Genomic DNA, 26,630 nt, shown 5'->3' on the forward strand with positions numbered 1-26,630 from the left:
ACACATCTCGTGAGAGTATCAAATTATTAAATTAGAAAAAGATTATCGAAAAAGTGTAGATATTGGAATTGAGGACTTCTGACTGATTTCAAGTTAATTGCAGAAAAGTTTTGATTGGAAAACTCTGAACTGTCAATCATCAAAAACGTCGCTTCAATCATCCTGAATCTGATGACGTCCAATTTTGGAAAATATCGCTTTTGATCACTTATTTAGATTTATATGTAGCTTCATTAGGAAGAAGGTTCTTCAAAGAGAATTTGCCTACATATTCTTTGTTTCACTTGCATCCAGCTGTTGAAAATAGAGATTTTAAAAATCTTTCTAAAAATTTCGTAAAGTTCTAAGCTTTACTTTATGAGACTGAAGCATGCATCAATGGAAAGACAAAAATTCTAAAACTATAAGAAGATATTGTCCGAGAAGCAACAGTGTTTTTTTTCAGCTACAAGATTAACTCTCCACATTGCCATCGCATTACCTTGTACAAGTTCGATCGAAAACCTTTCTCAAGATACATTCAGCATATTGAAATGGGTAACGATTTGACTTTAGTCAACGATGGTGGAAAATCATCTCAAAGAAAATTAAAAAGATTTAGTAAAGGGAGTATTAAACAGATTTGCTAAAGATCCACGCCGTTTGGCATTTTTATATATAAATACAATGTGTGTTTGGAGCATGTACCCATAATGTTGATTGAATCAAATCCGAATTTGATATATTTTGGATATGAAATAAGTTCGTCTTCTCACCTAATCGATTCAAAATGAATTGCTGCTTACGCCCTTGAGCTGTTGTATTATTTTTTTTATACCTATGTATCTGTAATGTGCGAGAGTGCTTTAGAGAGTGATGCGAACATCACAGGTATACCTCAGTATACCTATTGTGAGTCTGATCTAAAAAACCATAATATTATAACTTTGCTCTTAAAAGGTTAAGATTGATAGTATCAAAAGCATTAGAGAAAGTACCTGTACTAGACGTGCACATCATTAGAGAAAGACGGTAGGCAAAGCATCACCTGGAATTAGATCCTTTCGAATCCTACATCGTCAAGGGTAAATCTTATGTATCTCCAAGGAATGGATGGGATACACCGAAAATTCTGCCCGTCTGTCACGTATTAACGAGACAAGGAAAATCCCAAAGTATCTGCCCCATTCTCTCATCTTCGTGCTTGCATGCTCTGCATGGGATCATGCTTAGTTTCAATTTGAATAAATGTCACTTAATTGGGTTTAAACAAAGTTGATATACAAAGCTGAGTGACCAGGGAGGATGCCTGGTAGTAGTTTTCTTTTGAACAGCGACAACTTCCGAATTGCTCTACAAAATGCTTCTTACATAAATTGTAATTAATTACTACAATTTTTTTGGTTGTATCCCTTGATCCCTTGATTTTGAACCACTACCCTTTTTTGGAAAAAGTTTTCACAAGGGTACGGTTGCATTGCTATAGTAGTTCTGACGTAGTCTAAACAGCCAAAGAACTACCGGTCTGCACTCTGTGTGACAATAAAATCATTTATTAAAGATTTTCAGCAAGAATATCTCAAAGTCTTTACAATGTACGGCACAGCCAAAGCCTTTCTTAGTTTTGTAACTATCTGAGTAGTTGTCATTAATACATTTACTTATTTCTGTTTTTTTATTTCTCTTGTTAGTCAAAATTCTCAAATGTATTAATTTGTTTTAGTAAAATACAAATTCTTTTTCTATATTTTGAACCTAAGCTGCCTTTTTTACTATTCAAAATTGTAGGACAAAGAAATTTTAATTCCTAAATTAAACTAATTAATAAGGCGAATTTACATTCTTCAAATTTTATGTTTAGTTAGTAGCTAGTAGCCAGTAACCAGATGTTTTTTAAATTCATTAAAATAGGTATTTAATCATTTCCTAAGATCAGCATTTATTTAATTGTTCTTAAATTCCTCAAAAACCCTAGCTTTATAATTTCTTATAATTTTACCTATAATATTAATAAGAGTAAAGTAATTTTAAAATATTAATTTCAATAGCTGTTCACATTTTCGATAAATACCCCGCATTATTTTATTTATTAATAGCATTTTGTTATATTATAGCATTATGTTTTATTTTCATAAATGTATTATAATTATTTTTATATTGTAATATGAGACTTATTGAATTATTTATTTCTCTTGAAAGAACTTTGCTAATTTATGCCTAGTTAATTTTTGCTTGACTTTTATTTCTTTCTTTAAATTGTTTTTTTGTATTGTATTTTTTATTGTAAGATTAATTTTGTTTAAAGTTGATTTATAAACAGTTTCTGTTTTATCATCTTTACTTTTACTATTTTCTCACTAATCTAAGAAAAAAATTGTTGTTTTAGGGTCGTGACCTAAGTATAGCCTTTGGTTTGGTGACATTCACTTATTTATTCATCGGAGTATTATTTTACATCAGCTTTCCCCCTGGCTAAATCTTGTATCGAAGATGTGAGTTAATAAAATATTTTGTACTGATGTTTTATTTATACTTATTTATAATTTTTTTTAGAATATTTTTAACAACTTTAGCAAAAACGACACCCTAACCATCATCGCGAGGGTCCTGCTGATGTTCCAGCTGTTCACAGTATTCCCATTGATCTCTTTCATGCTCAGAAAAGACATTTTGAGCAACATAAATCAGATTTTCAAAAATTCTAAATTTGGAGATTTCACTTATGGAAGAGTGATGTTTTTGAATGGGGGACTGTTACTTATTTGCGTCTTATTTGCTTGTTTTTTGCCTAAAATTGGTACATTAATCAGGTAAAACAAACATTTAGATAGATAATTTTTCATAATTACGAAATCATTCTTTTTCTGATAGGTATACTGGAGCAATAAGCGGTCTGGTCTACATCTTTATGTTGCCAAATTTACTAAAAATGGCAAGTTTAAGGAAAGAGAAAAATTTGACAACAATGAAGGCTGCATGGCATGTTTTCATCATAATGGCTGGAGCGTTGAACTTATTGTCGCAGTTCTTTATTACCGAATAAAATTACATTTTTAAGTTAAAGCGGTTTAGTGACTTAGTGACTAGGATTAACTTATTTATTTAGGCTAAGGAAGGTATTAAAATAAATTATTTTATTAACTTAAAATGGAAGTTTTATTTAGATCGTACATGGTACTCGTATTAATCAATCAGCTATAGAATACTTAACAGACCTATTTAAAATTTGCCCATACGATTTTATTAATAATGTTTGCCCTTCGTTCAAGTTTGTTAAAAAAATAATCTCCTTCTTACAGAGTTCTGGGCCTTCACCTAGCCTTCACCTAGTTTTTTTCTCAATGACAAAAAAGCTGTAATTGGATCGTAAATTGCTCAACTTGTTGCTGATTATTTTGGCTCTGGGTAACACCAGTCAAGCCATGAAGATACCTTCTACAAATAATTTCAATTCTCACAACTTAAGCAGTTTCTATTTCAATCTCAGATGCTTACACAGACGTTAGTTGACCCTCATAAAGGACCTTGTCCTGACAACGTACATCCCATTTTACTTAAAAATTGTTGCTTTATCCTTTCTAGACCTTTATATTTTACTCTCACGAGATGTGTTTTTTGGAAAATGAGTTATGTGGTTCCCATCAATAAGTCTAGTGATACCTCAGAGGTGAAAATTTTCCTCTTTGAGCTCTGAAAATATTTAGGAACAGTTTGGTTTTAAACAGAATTCATCAACAGAACTGAACTTGCTCATATATGTTGAGATCTAGGTGCCTTGGAGGGCGGTAAGGAGATTCATTCCATTTACACTGACTTCTCCAAGGCATTTTGACAAGGTGAATCACGGGATCTTATTCAGTAAACTTCTTGGTTGTTCAGGGGAGTGGTATGGCCTGATGACTGTTTTGCACTTCAGGCAGACCTCAATAATCTAGAACTTTGGTGCCACGTATAGTACCTCCATTAAAACCCTGTACTTTGCCTTTGTCAGAACACACTTGGAGTATATCTCCTCTATCTGGAGCCCAAACTATACATTTCATATCCACAAACTGGAAAGAGTTCAGCATATATTTTATAGGTACATTTACTACAAGCTTTACAATGATTAAGAATTTCATTGTAAAACTCTCTGCTCAATACTTGATGTTGAAACCTTCAAGTCAGCTAGAACAAAGCAGAAAGACTTAAAAATTCTTTATAGGTTAGTCCATTTAACATTCAACAATAGAATGTCTATCCAAACTTTTTAATGGACAAACTATGCTAAAAATTAATTTATTCCTCTAACATTAAAACTAAGCAATGAGCTATGATTTTTTTAATCATTTAAAGTCTTTTCTGGAACCTTCATCTGGCCTTCGTTTATAAACTAAGTTCATCGTCAATAAATCTTTGTATCCTTTTTGTTTGTTGTTTAATTTGATTGTTACTGGAGCTTGTATTTGGTTATTTACATAATTATGTATTGAGCTTGATCCGTTAATAAATCTAAAAAAAATTATTCATTCTGGTATAGAAATCAGAATTCCAAAAATTATTTAAATTTGCTGTAAACCAATATGACGCCCATATACCAAAAAGTTGATGATGGACTCTAAAGGCGAAACGCTAATGAATTTTAAATCACCATCATGTAGGAAGAGAAAAGTCATACGAAAGTGTTATTTTCAATTTTTTTTTCGATATCTCAGGAAAAAAGATTACACCCAAACATATGAAGAAAATGTACATATGAAAAATAATGCTCCTATTAGGTAATCATTAAAAAAAGATTAAGTCCCAATTTGATGCAGTTAAATACGTCAAAAAAAATGCTGGTTTAACTAACATACCTGCATGCCTAATATCATTTGTCTGTCTTAAAATGCAAAGAAGTTATTGAGTATTTTCTTTCTTCCGGTCCAGCTGATATATAATTATTTTAGTAAACTTCTATATTTAAAAAAATCAAGATAAAATAATTAATATCTTTAAGGCAAAGAAGCATAGAAAAGTATATACCAAATATTGCTCATTACTAATGTGGCACACTAGCGGACACCATAAGTAGAAATATTTTAGAGCAAATTTCAATATGTTGATCTTTTTATTTTTCCATATAGTTAAAGCCATAACCCTGAGGTTTTAATCATACAATTTCAATGTATTGTTGAATTTTAAGTATATAATAGTATATCTCAGAGTAGGATATTTAGGAAAACATACAAAGCATTAGACGAATAAATTTTACTGGGACAATATCAATTAGTTTTAGTAGCATTTTTTTTAACATTTCATCCGCTTGCTATTTTCATTACCACAAAATACAAATCTAAAAAAGATTTAAAAAAGTTTTATTTTAGTAAGACATTTATTACATTTAACACCTTGTGTTTGTACTCTTTGATTTAATATAAACTAACCAACCTCCCGCACAAGTTGTATTATTTATTAATTATATTATTTTAATTTGTGTCTGTATATAATATTGATTTCAAAATTCGCTTGGCAGGTTAGTTTAAATATTGACAGTAATAAAACCGTATAAATTATTTAAAAATTAGGAAATTAAAGCATCGTCTTACGTAGGTCACGTATTTTTATAAGAAATCTCTTACAGCCTTAAATCGTATTTAAAGATAAAAAACGTAAAAAAATTAAAATAAATATTATTAAAATTAGAGAGTTCTGTATAAATTGTACTTTTAGCATTTTTACTTATTGCCTCCTTCATTGCTAATTTCTTGATATTTTGTTATTTAATTTATAATATTTACTAAGGAACATTACTAGTGAATTGAGTAGGGGATAATTTTATTAAATTTTTATTAACCTTGACACATCTACTATAACAACCTCTATAAATTATTCTTGGTAAACTGCTCTTTATACAACAAATTTCTTAATTATTAAATTAGGTTGTGAGTTTATATCTTGTGGAATTTGGACGTATTTTGATATTTTGTTTAATGTTTTAACATCAAAGCGTGTTTAATTGTTGTGAATTTTTTGAAAAATATAGTAATTCTATATTTTATGAATACATTTCTTTTAATTTTTGAAATTAAGACGTATTTATCTAGTGGGAAATACAGTACCGAGCAAAAGTAAAGAAACTTTTTTTTATTTTTAAATTTATTTTATTAAAGTTAACTAAAATTTTTTTATCCTATAATACTACACCAAACTAGATAATAAAAATAAAACATAAACAATATAATTCTACTTATTATAAAGCCATATGTAAATTAAAAAAAAAACAGGGAGCAAAAATAGAGAAACACATATTTAAAGAAAATATATAATAACAACAAATTAATATTTAGTTGCATATCCCTTATTTTTAATAACTGCAAGGCATCTCCTTTTCATAGATCCAATCAGATTCCCTAAGGTCTCGTTGGGTACAGAATGCCATGCAGCTTCAACTGCTTCAAACAACTCGTCTCCATTTTTTAATTTTTCGGGATGTTCCTTACGAATTTTTTTGTCTACTAAATCCCATAGATTCTCTATGGGATTAAGGTCAGGACTCTGAGCTGGCCACTTAACAACAGTTTTTTTTTTTTCCTCAAAAAATTTTTTTATAATCTTAGCTGTATGCTTCGGATCATTGTCGTGTTGAAACTTCCATTGCACTGGCATGTTTTCCTCTGCATATGGCAACATATATTATCAGGTAATATTTCTAAATATTTAAACCGATCCATAATCCCATCAATTTTGACAATGGGGCCCATTTATATACCAGAGAAACAACCCCACACTTGTACATTTCCCCCTCCATGCTTAATAGTGCCCAAAGTATACTTTGGATCAACTCTTTTATTTTTAGGACGCCTGACCCATAAAATACCATCAGAAGAAAATAAATTAAACTTACTTTCATCCGAAAATAATACTGTATTCCATCTTGCTTCTGACCAGTTTAAATGGTCATGTGCAAATTGAAGTCGGGCGGTTCGATTCTTCTTCGAAATGAAGGGTTTCTTGGATGGTTTTCTTGCCGGCAAGCCACTGTCCCTTAAACGTCTTCGAACTGTATGGACACTAATATTTACATCGTCTTGAAATTTTATATCCACTGCTGTGTTAAATGGATTTTTAAGAGCTAAAGATTTAATCTTCTCGTCAACTCTAGGCGTCGTTTTTCTAGGCCTACCAGTTTTAGGTGGACTTATTAATGAGTTCCTAATGCGGTGTAACTTTATGGTTTTGGAAACGACTGAGCGGTTTAATCCTGAACTGCTTAGCAATGATTGCTTGCTTAACACCCGATTGATATTTTGATATTATCAACTATTTTATACATAACGCCAAAGTAATACCTCGAGGCATATTTACAGGTTATTCTTTATTAATTAACAAAATATTATTGTGTATTGCTTTCAATAAGCAAACATAAACTAAGAACTTTACTCTCACGAGATGTGTCTACTTTTGCTCCTCATGAAATAAAGATAAGCAAATAGATTGTTTTTGTTGCAAGAATTTATAAATACCAAATATGCTTCTAGGTTCCTTTGAACCCAAAGAAATAATGTGAGTATTTGTTTATTGGCAATAGTCGATTATTATGGCTTTATATTTATTAAATAAAATGTTTCTCCACTTTTGCTCGGTACTGTATATGGATCTTTCACAAATTATAGTAGTCAAATAGAAAAATTCATAAAAGGAGGACTTTTTTGTAATATGCCGATTAAAAAAATAAAATCTTAATAAAAAAATCCCAGTTTAACACTTTTTCAATCTGCCTGCTATAGCTTCCAAAAAAACACACATTTCGCACTAATTTTAAGCGCACGGTATAGTAGAGCAAAATCAAAATTTGATACCATAATCAAATGTCAAATTTCCCGCTATTATGACATCACAAGCCCATTTTCGCTTCCGATTATTACTGCTCGACATTCAGAGGGCGGTCGCAGTCGGCGGTTCAGAGTTAGCCTTTACGGAGCCTTCGTATCTAAAAAATATTAATCTATAGCAGTAACGAATCCCAAAAAGTAAATTGTAATGGTGTGAGCGAATCGAATAACAAATAATTTCACTAATTTTCAACCCATTCTGATGGTTTTTTGTTTTTGGTTCTTATGTTTTTCCAAGATCCGAACAATAATCACGATAACGGATTAAACGCTTTCCTTAAAGAATATTTAAAGTTGTATAGTTATTTTTAAAAATTGATTGTCTTTTTTATAAAATAATATAATTATTTTATCGATTCTTATTAAAATTTAAATTTTCTTAAACTATTGATGTTTCAACTTTCATCTATTGATGAAAACGAATACCACATTTTGCTACTATACAGATTCCTTTGCTACCGACCGGTTTTTTACTTCTAATAATGACATTGACAATCGACATTGAGTTTGAGTTTCAGTGAAATTTGGGCTCAATTAGAGTTGCTGGTGTTTTTATAAGATAAAAAGTTTCGTTGTGTTGTTTAAAATCACTTCTGGGCTTATGGCAAGGAATTTGATGTCTTCATCTGCTTCTTCAATATGTTTCACAGCAGAAGTTTGTTTGTTTAAAACAGGACTTGTACCATCATATTTTTCTATTTTATGGAACTTTTTAGAATCTCTAAACAACCTGAGGCCACACTTGTGCTCAGAATTATCGATGGATTTCACAGGATTTAATAATACCATACACTACCCCACAACTGTTCCTCTAAAGCTCTGGACAAGTGTTTAGTTACATAGTTTTCAAACTCAGGAGTCACTCTGAATAAATTAAATCATCATTCTGGACCTTCCTAAGTGACGGAATGTTTATATTATTTTTCACAGTATTATCTAAAATGTGAAAATAAATAAACTAACATTTCACTGAAGCTCAAACTTGAACTGTAACCAATGGCCAACATGTCTCCGTTCAGGTTAAATGTTCCTAGTTTGGGGCCAGATATAATTGGTCCTCCAAGCAACCCAAAAAAGAGAAGGAAAAATAATCAAGCTCCCCCCATTCAACCACCTCCAAATGTCCAGGATTTATTGCCTCCCACTCCTAGTGGATATGGTGATACCATAGTTGCTTCTAACCCCTTTGATGACTGCCCGAGCACTTTAAGTAATATGGGAATGAATAGGGGACCGCCTATGGGCCCCATGGGTGGACCAATGGGCATGCCCCATAACATGGCTTGTAATATGGGAATTGGACGTCCTATGGGACCTGGTAAGTTTGTTTCTTACATTTTTAGAATTTCAGCAAAAGAAATTATTCAAGTCATACAATACATCTCTAATTTTAAAAAGTGTTTAATTCAACAGTCTACCATGAAATATTAAAATTTTCACAAGCATTTTCATATTAGTATATTCCTATCAATTTCTTTGTTGGCGACTTAATTAGTGAACATAAGAAAAAAACATATAGTATTTAATTACAAAGACAATTTAGTTTGATTTTTTAACCTTTTTAATAAGAATAAAAATGTATTTTCAGTTATCTTATAATAATAATAATAATAATAATAAGCCTTTATTTCCAACAGGCAACTTGCCCAATAACAGGAATCAGTTGCAAAACAATGAAAAATATAGTTAAAAAAAACACACACAAACAAACCTAAAAGAATGAAAAGAAAAGAAAAAGAGTAAAGTCACATTCTCAAAAGTTATCCAAAAAATTAGAACAAATAACTATTAATATGATATAAAAACCCAATTATAAAAGTTTAACAAGATAATCACATATTCAACAAAATTAATATAAATTAACTGCAATATACCTACTAACTATAACTTAAACACCTACTAACTATAACTTAAACACATGGGCCCTAATCCCAAGAGTAATGATCCACCAAGATATCGATAATCACATGAACCGGAGAGAAATTTATATCGCACATGTGACAGATCCGATTAAATATGCGCTATATTATATATAGTGGCGATTTCAACAGGATGTTAGTATGAGGCCTTGGCAGAAAGAATGTTAGGGGATGTCTGGCATTAAGCCTAGGCACCATGAAATGTACACCAGAAAGAAGTACAGGACTCATGAATCCATTCAGTAACCCATGCAGGAATTTTACAGAGAAGATCATTCTTCTGAGATGTAATGGATGTAGATTGAAACATTCCAATAGTTGCCGATGATCAAACCCTCTTACCGGATATATGCCATCCTGCCTGAAGGCCAAAAACTTAGCAAATCTATGCTGAACAGATTCAAGGAGACCAACATGATTCTGATAGAGCGGGTTCCATATAATGCAGCCAAACTCCAGTTTTGATCTCACAAAGCAACAGAAAAGCAGTTTTAATGTAGATTCCAAAGTAAAACTCTGAGAACTTCTAATTATAAACCCAAGCCTTCTCAGGGCTGACTTGACTATGTTATTGAAGTGTGGAACGAATGTAAATTCAGAGTCAAAGGTTATACCAAGATCAGTAATTTGCTCTAATCTACTCAAAATAGTATCATTAATAAAGTAATTAAAATTTAAGGGTGTTTTTGATCTAGAGTAACTGACCACACTACACTTAGCCGCGTTCAAGCCTAACCTGTTAACAGCGCACCATACCTTCAATGTATTTAGACAGTTCTGAAGAAAAACACAATCCTCCAAACCATATACATTTAAATATAGCTTCAAATCATCGGCAAAAGCCAGCCTATGACAAGTGAGTGACTCAATCAAGACTCATTTATAAAAAATCTAAACAGGAGCGGACCCAGATTCAAGTCCTGTGGCACACCCGACGTTACGTTAAAAAATTTCGATTTAAAGCCCTCATATTCAACATATTGAGATCTACCAATCAAGTAGGAATGAAATAAATTAAATAATCTCCCTGAAAAACCATACTGAGTTAATTTATGCAGCAAAATATAGTGATCTATCCGACCAAAGGCTTTTTGGAAGTCGGTATAAATAACATTGACTTGAGTATTAACATCAAGTGATTCACAGATGTGGCTAGACAGACAGGATAATAATAATAATAATAATAAGCCTTTATTTCCAACAGGCAACTTGCCCAATAACAGGAAACAGTTGCAAAACAATGAAAAATATAGTTAAAATAAAAAAAAAACACACACAAACAAACCTAAAAGAATGAAAAGAAAAGAAAAAGAGTAAAGTAAAGTCACATTCTCAAAAGTTATCCAAAGAATTAGAACAAATAACTATTAATATGATATAAAAACCCAATTATAAAAGTTTAACAAGATAATCACATATTCAACAAAATTAAATTAAATTAAATTAACTGCAATATACCTACTAACTATAACTTAAACACATGGGTCTTAATCCCAAGAGTAATGATCCACCAAGATATCGACAATCACATGAACCGGAGAGAAATTTATATCGCACATGTGACAGATCCGATTAAATATAGCGCATATTGTATATAGTGGCGATTTCAACAGGATGTTAGTATGAGGCCTTGGCAGAAAGAACGTTAGGGGATGTCTAGCATTAAGCCTAGGCACCATGAAACGTACACCGGAAAGAAGTACAGGACTATCAATGAATCCATTCAGTAACCCATGCAGGAATTTTACAGAGAAGATCATTCTTCTGAGTTGTAATGGATGTAGATTGAAGCGTTCCAATAGTTGCCGATGATCAAACCCTCTTACCGGATATATGCCATCCTGCCTGAAGGCCAAAAACTTAGCAAATCTACGCTGAACAGATTCAAGGAGACCAACATGATTCTGATAGAGCGGGTTCCATATAACGCAGCCAAACTCCAGTTTTGATCTCACAAAGCAACAGAAAAGCAGTTTTAATGTAGACTCCAAGGTAAAACTCTGAGAACTTCTAATTATGAACCCAAGCCTTCTCAGGGCTGACTTGACTATGTTATTGAAGTGTGGAACGAATGTAAATTCAGAGTCAAAGGTTATACCAAGATCAGTAATTTGCTCTAATCTACTCAAAATAGTATCATTAATAAAGTAATTAAAATTTAAGGGTGTTTTTGATCTAGAGTAACTGACCACACTACACTTAGCCACATTCAAGCCTAACCTGTTAACAGCGCACCATACCTCCAATGTATTTAGACAGTTCTGAAGAAAAACACAATCCTCCAAGCCATATACATTTAAATATAGCTTCAAATCATCGGCAAAAGCCAGCCTATGACAAGTGAGTGACTCAATCAAGTCATTTATAAAAAAACTAAACAGGAGCGGACCCAGGTTCGAGCCCTGTGGCACACCCGACGTTACGTTAAAAAGTTTCGATTTAAAGCCCTCATATTCGACATATTGAGATCTACCAATCAAGTAGGAATGAAATAAATTAAATAATCTCCCTGAAAAACCATACTGAGTTAATTTATGCAGCAAAATATAGTGATCTATCCGATCAAAGGCTTTTTGGAAGTCGGTATAAATAACATCGACTTGAGTATTAACATCAAGTGATTCACAGATGTGACTAGACAGACAGGATAAGTTAGTAACACAAGATCGCCCGCTAAAAAATCCATGCTGGTCTACAGAGATGAGTTCTTTTGCGTGACTAAATAGCGACCGATTCAGGATAATTTCGAAAAGTTTTGAGAAGTTACAGAGTAATGAGATTGGCCTGTAGTTCGCGATTAAATCAGAGTCCCCAGCTTTTAAAATAGGTATTATTTTGGCAGTCTTCCAAATTTCAGGGATTTGTTCTGTTGACAGTATTAAGTTGAAAATGTAGGTCAGCGGATCTGCCAGGACACCAATGCAATCTTTAACCAAGAAGCTAGGCACACCGTCTACACCAGATGTTAACTTATTTTTGAGTTTTTTACTGGCCAAAATAATCTGGGAAGCATCAACGTTGGCAATGTCAAAGTGGGGCACATTATCAGACGTCGACGAATGGTTAATGAAATTTGATTGTATAAATGCCTCACCAAAGAACAGTGCAAAAGCATCAACTATGTCTTGTGGGTCTTTAATTACCACGTCATCGGGTAGCCTGATCATACCAGGAATCCTGGTGCCAGCCTTCTTAGAACCAATAAAATTCCAAAAGCTAGATGGGTCCAAAGAAATATTCCTTTCGGTGTTTGATATATACAACTTATATTCATTGTGTATTTGTAGTTTGATAAGGCGTCTAAGAGAATGGAATTTATTTTGAAAGAATGGAGAATTGTACATTTTAAAGTCCTTGAAAGCCTTTTCTTTCCTATAAATGTTCCTAATCAATTCTCGAGAATAATAATTTGGAAATCTTCTTTTACGTTGCTGCTTAAGAGGAATGTGTGCGGCAAATATGCCATTCAATATATCATATAAGGCTCCACATGCATCATTAACGTTAGAGGATAAATACACAGTAGACCAGTCAGCTTCAAGGATCGAGTCATAAAGGAGATGGAAGTTGGCCTTTCTAAAATTAAAAGAATGAGATAAGTTTTTATTAAGCTGAAAATTATGGACACGTTGACCTGAGACGGTAAAATCAATTTCCAGTGCAGGGTGATGCAAATCCTCCAAGACAAAAGGCACGTCACTACGCGAAACAGTACAGGTGAAGTTAGATAAAACAAGATCCAATAGTCTGTTATTATAGTTTAGGATGTGATTACATTGAACAAGATTAAAAGTGTTAGCAAAATGATTCACAGCAATAGACTTCTGACTAACATGATTACCTGTAGGTGAGTTAATAGAGAAATCAGACACGTTAAAATCGCCCACTATTATTACATTATGGTTTAGCTTTGATATTAAAAGTGTAAACTGATCCAGAAATTGATCGAAAATTACAGATGTGATAGATGGTGGGATGTACAAAACAATCATGTAAAATATCTGTAACCTAATAGTAAATTTACAGCCAACAACATCGATAGAGGGCGCAATACTGTTGCAAAAATCAGACAAACTAATTTTTTCAGACACAATGTTTTTAGAAACTCCACAGAGAACTCCGCCACCTCGTGTGGCAATTACGGATTCAAATTTTCGGTCCGACCGGTAAACATCATAAGTCTTTGGAAATATTTCACCACTAGATATCTCTGGCCTCAACCATGTCTCAGTGATGCATATGGTGTGAAAATCCTGAGCAATGGCGGCAAGAAAAAAACTCTCAGTTTTAGTGTTAAGACCACGAACATTTTGATAAAAACAAGTTAAGTGGGCATCACTAGCATGTGAAAATAAAGGCGAATCTAGTTTTTTGCTACAATTCTGGGGGAACCATTGATGTATCTTATATAAAGATTATTTTCTCCTTCGTCTTTGCGCCGCTTTAACTCCGATCTGGCTGCCATAAGCTCATTGCGCTGCCGAGGCGTCATGTCTGTCTCGATGAAGAATTTACCGACAGTCTTCAATTTGTTCTTCAAAACAAGCCTAACGTCGTCTGTACTACCAAGGATCACCCTAACATATAGTTAGTAACACAAGATCGCCCGCTAAAAAATCCATGCTGGTCTACAGAGATGAGTTCTTTTGCGTCACTAAATAGCGAGCGATTCAGGATAATTTCGAAAATTTTTGAGAAGTTACAGAGTAATGAGATTGGCCTGTAGTTCACAATTTGATCAGAGTCCCCAGCTTTTAAAATAGGTATTATTTTAGCAGTCTTCCAAATTTCAGGGATTTGTTCTGTTGACAGTATTAAGTTGAAAATGTAGGTCAGCGGATCAGCCAGGACACCAATGCAATCTTTAACCAAGAAGCTAAGCACACAGTCTACACCAGATGTTAACTTATTTTTGAGTTTTTTACTGGCCAAAATAATCTGGGAAGCATCAACGTTGGAAATGTCAAAGTGGGGCACATTATCAGACGTCGACGAATGGTTAATGAAATTGTACCAATCTTATAAATTGTACCAAATAAAATAGGTATAAAATTTATGTTTAAAACCAGTAATCTAATATTTTATAGGAAAACCTGTGTTTTATAACACAGCCTTTAAATGATTTGACATCAATTAAAGTTTCCACAAAAATCCTTTGATATATTTTATTGATATTTTTGACTACTCTTCAGATAAATATACAAAGATCAGTCAAAACTGCAAAGTTGAATTTAAAACTTATTTTTTATTAACAGAATCCATTAACATTGTAATTATAGAAATATATAACAAATTACATCCAAATTTCTGAAAAATATCACACTCCATATCACTTTAAATCACAGTAAGCAATAAGTACATCACTTATAGAACATATAGGGCTAATAAAGGATCAAGGGGCCCCTTATAAATAAAATGCAAAAAATATTATTTATAACATGACATATATATTACTTATATAAAAAAAAAGGTTTTTTTGAAAATAGGAATATTAAAATACCTTTTTTCGTGATTTTAGTTTTACAAAATCTTCTATTACATCATTAAACTATATATAAATCCTTCAAAACGTCCCTTTCTATACACATTAATGTTAAAGAAGACAGACGTTCCTCCTGCATTGTGGCTCTATATTTATTTTTTATATAAACTAGCTTGGAAAAGGAACGTTCAGACTCACAATTTGCTATTGGTATCGATAGATAAATTTTCAAACGCGTATATATGTTAGGAAACGTGTCAATTAATTGGTGTTCTAAAATATATCTTAAAAGATCAAGTGAATTGCATATTTTTTCGGTAGAGGTTTTAAGAAGTTCTGAGAAAAATACCAGCTCATCTGTTAAATTAATATTTAGGTCATCTGCGTACACGCTTATTACTTTTGCAGAAAACTCTTCAACTTCTGATTTAGATAAACATACATTAGAGCTAAGTTTTGAAATCAAACCAAACAACTGGGCAAGATCTGAATATGCATTACACCGTCGTTCTAGTTCATTGACCAGCTTATCTACTATATCAATATTTCATTTTTACTGTCCGGGTATTTTTTTCGCTTTGACCTGCCCATAGAATACTCATATTCTTCCTGTGGTAGTAAACTTTTGGCTTCTTCTTTAAACAAGTCAAATTGGTCTCGGAAACAGGAAACACTTCTGATTAGCCCTTTTAAAATGTTTTCACCAAACAACAAATCCAGACCTGGCTTTTGAAGTATATTGGAAGCTTCCCCAAAAAGTCTTAAAATTTTGCTCCAAAAGGTAGCCATTACAATAGTCTCCATTTTTATCATTTGTTTAGAAAGTCCCATGACTTCTAACTTGATGTCTTTTTTTTCTGATGGATCATCCGACATCATTTTTAAGCAACTGTTTATTTGGACATAGCTTGTTACTAACGCTTTTGCTGCATCTTCTCTACAGCTCTAACGAGTGGTACTTAATGACTTGACAGTAAGGTTTTTGCCAATATTATCTAAAAACAAATGCCATCGATGTGTGGAGGACCCAAAAAAAGCATACACTTTTTGCAAAAAATTAAAAAACTTTGTAGCATCAAGGCAATCGTCAACTGCACATTCTCCAACTAAATTTAAAGAGTGTGCAAAACATGGCACGTAAAAAGCTACCTTTGTAATTTCTTTTATATATGCTTGAAGGCCATTATACTGCCCCGACATATTACTAGCATTGTCGTATGACTGTCCAAGACAAAATTTTAAATCCAGCATATTTTTTGTCAAAAAATGAATAACAACCTCCAACAGGGATTTACCAGTATGACTGAAAATAGGTACAAATCCTAAAAATCTCTCATATACTTGCCCACCCTTTTCACTAGAGCAAAAGCGGATAATTATCGATAACGGATCTACGTGCGATAAATCTGGAGTCGAATCCACTATTATTGAAAAATATTTTGATGCTATTATATCTTCTATAATTGTTTTTAGTACTTTATCAGACATTATTTGGATAAACTCCTCGCAGATGGTCTTAGACAAATAAGAAACAGTGCCTTTACCTTTATTCCCATAATTCTTAATATGATTATCTAAAGGATCAAATTTGGCAATTAGTTCCAACATTCCCATGTAAAGACCGTTAGATGGTAACCCAAAAATCTCATTGTCACTACGAAAAGGCAGACCCCTTTCTGCCAGAAATTTAATTACAACTACAATTCTTTTAAAAACATCAATCCAATAATTATTTTCTTTCTGAAAGGCTTGCAATAGTTTTGTCTAGTCGGGGACGAAGGTACAGTGGGGCCCCTCTGAATGACGGGGCCCGGGGCTCCAGCCCCTTTAGCCCCATGGGTAATCCAGGCCTGAACATATCACTCCGAAATATTGGGAACTTGGTTGGTTAAAAATATGCAATCATCAGAGGTTTCACCTGAGTTGCCTAGCAAAACAGTTACTTGATAGTTCCTGTCCAGGCTATCTGTTTGATAAGGTTAATAAAAATACTCTTCATAACAGAGACATGTGCTTTAATGATTTATTTGATGTTCCTAGGCATAGAACAGAACTTTTCCAATGCTTATTTTCCTATTTGTTACCTAAGTTAGCCAACACTGATATTTTTTGCAAACTGTATGACCTACCATTTTTGACATTTAAGAAAAAATATAAGCAACATTTACTTAGCCAAGTTTAAATTGTTAGTTGGTAAAAGCAATATACTTAAGCCAAAATTTTTTAGTGATTATATAAAATGTCATTCCTACGCTTGTGTGTACCTTTTGTATACCTTTATAATTACATTACCTTTATCATTGCATAGTTAGTACCTGAAGTTGCTAATTTGTAAATTTAATCTTATGTATGTTGTATGAATGCTTGGTTAATAACAGCTATGCTGAACTTCGCCGAGTTAAAAATAAAGTCCTATTCTAATAAGACCATGATTGACAAATGAAATTTACAAAATTTCTTATAGTTTTTGCTTAAAAATAATATATTTAGAATAAAACAGATTTATTTGTCCTATAGCAGGTCAGTAGCTCTACAAACCAGTCCTGTAGTGGGTTCATTTATTCCACACTTAGTGTGGTGAAATTGATTTACAAAAGTTTCAGACTGTCTGATATTTCGAGAAGATATTAAAGTCAAAGAAGTAGTAACTGCTGAGAACAATCTATAGAAGCATTTATTATTTTATGTAGAAAACATAAATCTAGTATCACATTCATCTTGACTCTAGTATAGTACAATTTTAATTAGTTTTTTAGTAAGAACTCTGTTGGATAATTGCAATTGGTTATGTTTTTAACAGTATAAAATGAATAAGACTAATTTCTCTTGTAGGGCCTATGGGTCCGATGGGTTCACCAATGATGCACAGTCCCAATGCGATGGGTGGCCCCATGATGGCCAATGGGCCCAGAATGGGTGGCCATATGGGACCAGGGCCCCATGGACATGGAGGCCCTCATATGATGAACAGCCCTAATGGTCCTGGAGGACCTATGCACCCCAACATGACTGGTAAGAAACTTAATTATAAAACAAATGTTTCCACTTATTGTTAACAATGTTGCACTTTGTGGGTACTTATTTTTATTATATAATAGTACCAAATCAGATTTCTAAGAAAAAACATTACAATATTAATTCTAGCTACTCATTTGCCAATACAAGTACTGTAATATTTTAAATGAAAGCCTCGGAAGTGTGTTATTAAAAAAATACTAATTGACATTAGGTGGTTAATTATCAGCAAGAAAATCATATTACTTACTGCCAGTGGTGTTTCCCATTTTTTTTTTTAAATATAATTTAGTTGGTAGCAGCAAATATTGTATGTAAATAGTGTGAATTTTCTATTTTCAATTAGAATAGTGCAGTTGAATTACTGCTAACAATGAAATCCATTCATTGATACTAGTTTAATGTATTTGATATTCTTCAGTGCTGGTAAGGCAGATTTTTCATATATTGAAATATAATAATATATAGAAATAGTCATATTTTTAGATTTTTTTTTGTCACTAGTTATAGGTTGAATATGAAGTATATTTTTTTATTTATCTGGTGAGGATTTAAAGTTTTTGGGATAATTAAATTTTTACTTTTAAATTAGTTCAGTATTGACAGAAAAAGAATTTATTTGCAAGAAATATCATAGAGATTCTATTTAAGAGATTGGTTCTGATAATCTTAACACTAATAAATATATCATGAATAAGTAAGACTATTCAATATCTCAAGTTTGTAGCACTATGTTTAAGTTCTTCCTGTTACTTTAAGTTAGCTAAATTAACAATAATTATATCTATCAGACTGAATTTCTATCAGCAATAATATTAACAAATTTTGATCTTTTGTAAATGAAAAAAAAAACTCAAAATTATAATAAAATAAAAAGAACTTTTTACTGCCATATTCATAGTAGAACAAGAGTTTTCACATAATGTTGATTCGCAGGTTGAGCTAAGGCTTGATATTATGGTATTTGACAGACAGATTATCAGAATAAGTAATTTCTAATTTGGTTCCATTGAGATTATAATATTAACTTTCAGTACAAAATCAATCAGTGTCTTCTGAAAATCTGACACCAGAAATTTGTCTAAAGGGAAATTTAGAGTATCAGCTTACTACCACTGAAAGACATCTAAGGACTGCTATTTCTATCATGGTGATTTAAAAATATAAAATTAGATATACCATAAAAATAATTACCCAGTAGTAGATTAGGTACATTGAAATTGTGCAGGTGATCAAGACTTAATAATTTTGTCAACTTTTCAGCTACTTGGTTATAATACACATGATATTTAGAAATTTACTAGCTTAACTGATTTAAAAACTCTTGTTCATCACCATCTGGTGTATGCTTTATCTATAAGGGCTCCACTAATTTCGTTAAGAACAAGTTTCTAAAAAAAAATGGCTCATATATTATACTTCTGGGATGAGATTCCAGTCTGATCATATTGGAGATTGTACACTTTTTTTTTAAATCAATATAATTTATTCATTTAATGGACATTAGAGATTAAAATAACTGAAACATCATTCAAATCAAAACATGCTTCATTATCATAAAACGCAAAATATTTGTGGACAAAGCTTCCTACCAGATAAAACATTCAGCACATAAAAAGTAACTAAATAGTGATTAAAAAGAGCTAACAAATAGGAATAAAATATTAGAGGAGGACTAATAAGTAGCAAAAAGGAATAAAATACCACAAGGAGAAAATATTCAAGCTGGTAAAATGAGAAACAAAATTACAAATTGAAAAGAAATAGGAACAAACTAAGATCAAAAACTTGCACACATTTATTTTTATTCCCAGTCGCAGAGTGATACAACAGATCTTTTGAAGCAAATCAAAGTTTGTCCAGATTTTTTATTAATTAGGGGATTGTTAAAACTCGTAATACTTAAATAATTAAGAGAATTACGCCTAGTCAATTAACTCTTTGGAATTTGGAGAATTGGAATATTAAATTTTTGTGTGTTATTATAGGGCTTTCTAGATTTATGGCTGGTAAGATGCAATTTGTATTTTTTTATAAATTAGTCTTATTGTTTCCTTTGTAAACAAACAGTATAACTTCAGAACCTTTAAATCTGTAAGGTCTACAGGTGTCTCCAGGGGTTTTATGACAAAACAAACCTAATTGCTCTTCTCTCTCAAATAGAATTGAAAGGATATTGGCTGCAGCAATCATAAAAAGCAATTCTATAGCGCAAGTGACTTTCAATAAGTGAATAATACACTGATTGAGCAGCTTCAGATCCATGTTGATTGATTGATCCAAGAATGTTACCGACTAACATTTTATGATTCACTTAATCAAATGCACTGCCTCACCAATATTAAATAAAGGTCCTCCAGAAAGACAAATATTGCATGATTTCTGCCTAAACCCTCAATACAGCCCAACTGACATTTGCTTAAAATGCTGTGAGTAAGGTCATCTTTGGACATGTGATAAAATGGGTCTATGGGCATGGACATTCAGTTTATCACCTTTAAATAGACATTTTACAATATATACTTTAAGGTTATTTGGAAATATAATTTCAAAGGAAACATTAATTGCAAGAGACCGGCAGACCTTGAAGAATCTTAACAGACAATGCGTTAATCCAGAAGTGTGTTTATTCTTAACTGTATAAAGATCACTCATGTACATCTATCTCAGTGAAGTAAGTTAAGTCCCTAACAAATAACGTTTTTATGGGCTCTTCTTATAACTTGTAGTTGTATATTTTCTCAAGGTATGTAGACATCTTAGATTTATTGATGATGTTTTTCGACCAAAAGTAATTCATGGTTCTTTTGATTTACCTTTAATTTTCTGAAGTTGAAAACTTACTAAAATGTTTAAGACAGGATCTATGAAAACGTCTAGAGGAACAAGAGAACAGTATATTAGATATTACAAACATAAAAAAATTTGACCAAATTTAATTTGACACGTTTACTATTTAATCTGATATCACTGGTGTATTTCTCTTTAAAAGATTGAAACATTGTTTCTTAAATAAAGCGAATTCTGTATTTCAACTGGCATTCAGACTCTTGAAGAAGTAAGAGCTCATTGCCCTTTTGGAATTAATCCTCTTTTCCTAAAAATTCTCCTAGTATTTACCTTTTTCTATTTTTATCATGAAGTATTGCAAAAGAAATGTAAATAAAACAGTAATTCTATGGTTTATTAACATGCTTTTAGCCAGATAATCTCTTCGATATGTTTGTGTTTCTATAGATTTTCCAGAATATATTCCTATAATTTTTCACACAATCGAATCTTTTAGGTCCCCCAATGCACAGTCCAATAGGCGGCATGGGTCCCATGCAAGGACCGATGGGTCCAGGAGGTTGCGGACCCATGGGTGGTCCGATGGGAGGCCCCATGAATGGACCGATGAACGGGGGTGGACCCCAGGGACCCCAATCCATGGGACCGATGAACGGACCCATAAGTGGACCCATGTCCAGTCCGATGAATAATCATCCGATGAACGGACCGATGAATGGCCCCATGAACGGTCCTATGGGAAGTCCTATGAATGGACCGGGGGGCCCTGGAGGTTCCATGGGCGGCCCGCACGGAGGAGGTGGGGGACCTCATGGTCCAGGAGGTGGAATGGGACCGATGAATGGGCCCAATGGGCCTATTGGTAAGTGTATGTTTCATTTTATTATCCTATTTTGATTGTAATTGGAGATACCATGTCCCTTACTATTATTAACATTGAATCTTGCGAGTTTTACGAATCTGTGTTTTCATGAAACTTGTAATGTGGCAAACTAATATGGGTTAATATGGTTTTGTTTCTCAGATTTTTTCACTTGTTCACACAAATTAATTTTTGGAAATCAAAGATGTTGGGTTTATTTCTGGAATTGTCATTACAGTTGCAATTCCATGCCCTACCTCCACAAAAAAATTGTTAAAAGCATTTGTGGAGCTACTATTGTGTATACACATAAGCCTTTCCTTAGTAGAGGATTTATTAACTTTACTTTAACTTCCTAATAATAATAATAATAATAATAGGAAAATCATTATTCGCTTATAGTATAAATTGTCGGTACGTCGACACGTGACCAAAAATCAGTGATTTGCGGCTAGTCATTCAGCTGACAAGTGTCACTGATTAAGGCCACGTTCACAATATTACGCTTATATTACATTTCTTACTTTTGTTACAATTAACCTTAATATTGTTTTTTCTAAATCTCTGCAAAACTAACTCCAGGTTTTTAATGCATTCAGACTTATTTTTACCAAAAAATCATATTCAAACCTAATTTACACCTTTGAATATCTGTTCCATAATACTACTTGAAATTCCATAGGGTAATCTAGTAGATTGAAATAGACCAATATGAGTGTTAACTGTTAATAACTCTTGACTTTGCTTGTTAACTTAAAACTGTAAAAAGGCATTTGACAATTTTATTACACCACCTGCTACTGAGAAAAATAAATTATCAAGATGTTGAAGTGGATACCTATCCATTTTTAAAATTGGGTTAACAGTTTTTTGTAAATCCCCACAAATTCTGCTGATGTTTTTCTTTGATATTACATTTATGGTACTAGCTATATCAGCATGACTAACAGGAATCTGATACTATAACACTCTAAACTGGAACACTCTAGCACCTGTTTAACTTTTTTTTTTAAAGAATAAGGCACAGAATAAGTCTTACAAAAAATCTACCAAATTAGCTTTGAAACCTATAATATGACTTTCTGTCTCTACTGAAAACATTTGGATAAGACTTCTTAAACTTTTTTAAAATCTCTTCTTGTTTTATAGGACTGATTAAATTTGACTTATTACAGGCTTTAAGACTATTAAGAGGACTTTCGCATAAGTTTGGACATTGTAAGGACATTTAGTGACTTATTTTGGTTAACGACGACATGTCTACCTTTATATTGGTTAAAACTGGCTTGATTTAACTTCTGACGTAAGACTATTGGTTATTAGCTGACTCTGACATATTGACTTGACCTTGACTAATTGATATGTACAGACTATAATTCTTATTGGTTGGATCTGATCTAAAAAACTTATGATTATTTTCATTGACCTCCAATTTAGCATCAGCTTATCTAACCAATTTCTACCTGATAATAGCTTAACAGATTCACCAGTTTTAACTAGAATCAATGGGAAAAACTCTAAACGTCTATTATTTGCCTCAACCTTGACAATAATTTGACCTAAGGCCAGGGATGGGTATTGACGCGTCGAAAATTAATTTTTGATTGATTTGTTGGTGTCGAAAATCACGTCGAAAACGTCGAATATTGGCAAAATGTCGAATATTATCGGCCATCTTTCTCGCATATTAGGGACCGCGGACCGCGTTGTCCGGTTGCCGGTGCTTATATTTGCCGGCCTCTTGAGGTTTGTTCTCACTGCAAATTTCTTACAAGTTTGAAACTGTTTCCAAACCATTCTTGATGCGCATGTGTAAAATATTACAACTTCTGATCGATTTGAAACCGTCTGTGCGAACATCAAATACGGGTTGAGTGGAGAAGAAAAATAACCTCACTTTTTTATGCCAGTGAGAAATGGGAAAATTAATAAAACATAAACAAAACAAAAATTATACTTCAACCTTGAAATAGCTGTATATTATTAATAGTTTAAGATTGTGTGATTATTTGCTACTTCAAGACTTACTCTAAATTGCTCGAGAAATTCTATTCTATTAAATTGGGACACAGTTTCATGAAAATAGTTTTGACTTTTGGGCTTTATCCGTTCTTCAATTAAATCTTCTTTAAAAGTCTGTGTCGGAATCAACATAATTCTGATCAGATTCGTCCGACGATTCAAAAGCACTTGTTTCCTTAATGTTTATTTTTAGACTAATCCAACAATTTAAAATACAATTTTCAAAACGAATATCAAGGACTATACAAAACGACAAAATACAAACAACAATTTAGAGGTTATGTTCATATTCCGAAGATCGGCGTTGATTGGCTACACGAATGCTCTGACACTTTGCTTGAAATAAATCCGAAAACAAGTCTGACTATCAGATGACGATCAGGAATTTGTGTAAGAACATCAAACTTTTGATTTGAAACCGATCAGAAGTTCCTGTGCGAACGCATTTTACTCTATTGCGCATGTGTATTTGTCGAAAACTTGTTTCTTACTGCTGTGAGAACAAACCTTCGATCGCTCGTAATGCCCTTGAAATCGTTTAAGATACGTTCTCTATTAGAACATAGGCAACAGGGCACGAATTCAGGGGAATCCCCTCAACTTAAACCGGCTTACGGCAGACGCGCGGTAATTTCCAGTCGGTTTATTTGACTAATTTGGCTTCTAATAGTTTTATCAAACAGTTTTTTTTAGAAAAAGCTGATTTATTTTGTTTTATCTGTTATAGTAGCTTAGAGTCGGAATTCTGCGCGGAATCCGTTATGTTGATTGACGATTGCAAAAATTCTTCTAATAATACAAAGAATGTAGTTTGCCTTATTCACAATGTAGGAGGTGATAAAGCTTTCCTAGAATCTTATGATCTTACAGGCGAAAAGGAAACTGGGGATTAACTAAAGATAAAACAGGAAATTGTCGAGCAGTGCGTCACTTTAGCGAAAGAAATATATAATACTAATATTTATGCAATCTGCTCAGATAAGTAAACATGAGAAAGATGGGTTCCCAAATCAATTTTTTGTACTCAAATTGCAATAGCCATACTGCAAATCTATTGGCGAAAGAATTGGTATCAGATGCTATTGCAGGAAGAGTACAATCTGTATTAAGAGGATTTTCATCGTCTTATTTAGAAAAAAGTGTTGTATCAATAATATTAGCTGGGGAAATACACTGGTGTTCATTTAGAGACTCTTTTGTTAATTTTTCAAATAACTTAAAGGCTATGAGAAATGCGATTGCAGAAGATAATACAAAAATCAAACCTAATATAACTAAACTCGTTTTTGATGAAAATTTAAAGAAGCAAGTAGAGGATAGCGTTAAGCTATTTGATCCTGTATGCAAGCTCCTAAATAAATTACAAAGCACACAGACTTCAATCGCGGATGCAGCTGAGAAATGGTTGAGATAGCGTTTACCAGATGGTTTTGAACAATATGATAATTTTGTGAAAAAACGACAAAAACAAGCATTAAATGTTTATTCTTTATCTGCCAATTTTTTACATCCACAGTAGAGGGGTAAAATGTTATCTGAAGAACAAATTCGAGATGTGGAAAACTTTCTCATAGACAATTTAGGAGCTACTGCATTAAATGATTTCCATTTTTATAAAAATAATAAAAATTTCTTCGAAAAACTTTTTTTCCAAAGAAATCGCAAATGTGCAGACTTTCTGGGGATTGGCAGAAAGACATTACCCGGAACTGGCTAAGTTAGCCATGAAGTTGAATACAATACCAGCCTCTTCAGCACAGCTCGAGAGACTTTTCTTAAACTGGTCTTTCATTCATTCAAGGCTGAGAAATAGACTCAGCTCAGAAAATTCAAAAAAACTAACTTATATTTATTACCATCTAAAAATAAGGGATGAAAATAAAAGTGACGAATATTAAATTTATATTTTAAATGCCGTTTTTACAATCATTTGTGAATGTTAATTTGTCAATTTTAAGTTTGAAATCCTGTTAAGATGACTTTTTTTAGTTGTGTTTTTTTAAACACTATATTAATATTAATACACATTGAGGTAGAATTATTTACTGTACTATAACTAACTTATTCTGTGGTTTTAGTCAGGCCTGGTTGTATAGTAATAATTAATAGAATTAAACTAATTTAGTTCCAAATTTCAATTAAAATATCCAAATATATTTTCGACAGTCGAATATGTCAAAAATTAATGGTGTTAAAAAATAATTTTCGACGCGTCGAATATGACAAATTTTCGACGTACCCAACCCTGCCTAAGGCTAACAATTTATCTCCTGGCACTGTATTAATAGATAATTTAATTCTTTATGACCAAAATAATTTATATAATCTTGTTTAGAAATAACTCCTACACTTGCTCCTGTGTCAATTTTTTAATTATTAATCTGAATGCTTTTATTTTTGACACTGGCCTGAACGAGTGGACATTCCCTTGAAATTTTATTAATTTTGACCACCTGTTTTAGCCTTAAATTGTAATATTGCTCATCTATTTCCTATTCTGACTTAGACTCCTTTTCACCTTCAACATATTTGATTGTCTGGCCCTAGGCCTGCAGCACTGGGATGTGTGACCTTTCTTCTTGACGCTCTTTCGTAACTTGCTTCTTTGCACGCATCTCAATGACAATTCAATCTTAGTGAATTGTCTTTTCTTAGTAGTCTCTGGACTACCGATTCACATCTTAACCCACATAATAAATGGTCTCTCA

The 26,630-nt window shown here is 32.5% G+C and overlaps 1 protein-coding gene and 1 long non-coding RNA gene across 6 annotated transcripts in view; both read left to right on the forward strand.

The window, feature by feature from the left end:
* The first annotated feature begins 2,365 nt into the window (after positions 1–2,365).
* On the forward strand, positions 2,366–3,127 carry LOC126740467 (uncharacterized). The gene is made up of 3 exons (XR_007661913.1): positions 2,366–2,471; positions 2,533–2,789; positions 2,851–3,127. It is a non-coding gene; the product is annotated as an uncharacterized LOC126740467 (long non-coding RNA).
* Positions 3,128–8,325: 5,198 nt separating this feature from the next.
* The window catches only part of LOC126740276 (protein pygopus-like), a 29,490-nt gene continuing 11,185 nt past the window's right edge, over positions 8,326–26,630 (forward strand). Inside the window, exons 1-4 of one of the 5 annotated variants that reach the window (XM_050446229.1) lie at positions 8,326–8,487; positions 8,549–9,150; positions 18,066–18,245; positions 21,535–21,900. In XM_050446229.1, coding sequence (XP_050302186.1) covers positions 8,829–9,150; positions 18,066–18,245; positions 21,535–21,900 — 868 coding nt within the window. In that variant the 5' untranslated portion in view covers positions 8,326–8,487; positions 8,549–8,828. Of the gene's footprint in view, positions 9,151–18,065; positions 18,246–21,534; positions 21,907–26,630 lie in introns of all 5 variants that reach the window. The other 4 variants (XM_050446230.1, XM_050446231.1, XM_050446228.1 and 1 more) reach the window with 4 other exon arrangements.

The sequence above is a fragment of the Anthonomus grandis genome, chromosome 9, assembly GCF_022605725.1.
Source record: "Anthonomus grandis grandis chromosome 9, icAntGran1.3, whole genome shotgun sequence".
Lineage (NCBI taxonomy): Eukaryota > Metazoa > Arthropoda > Insecta > Coleoptera > Curculionidae > Anthonomus > Anthonomus grandis.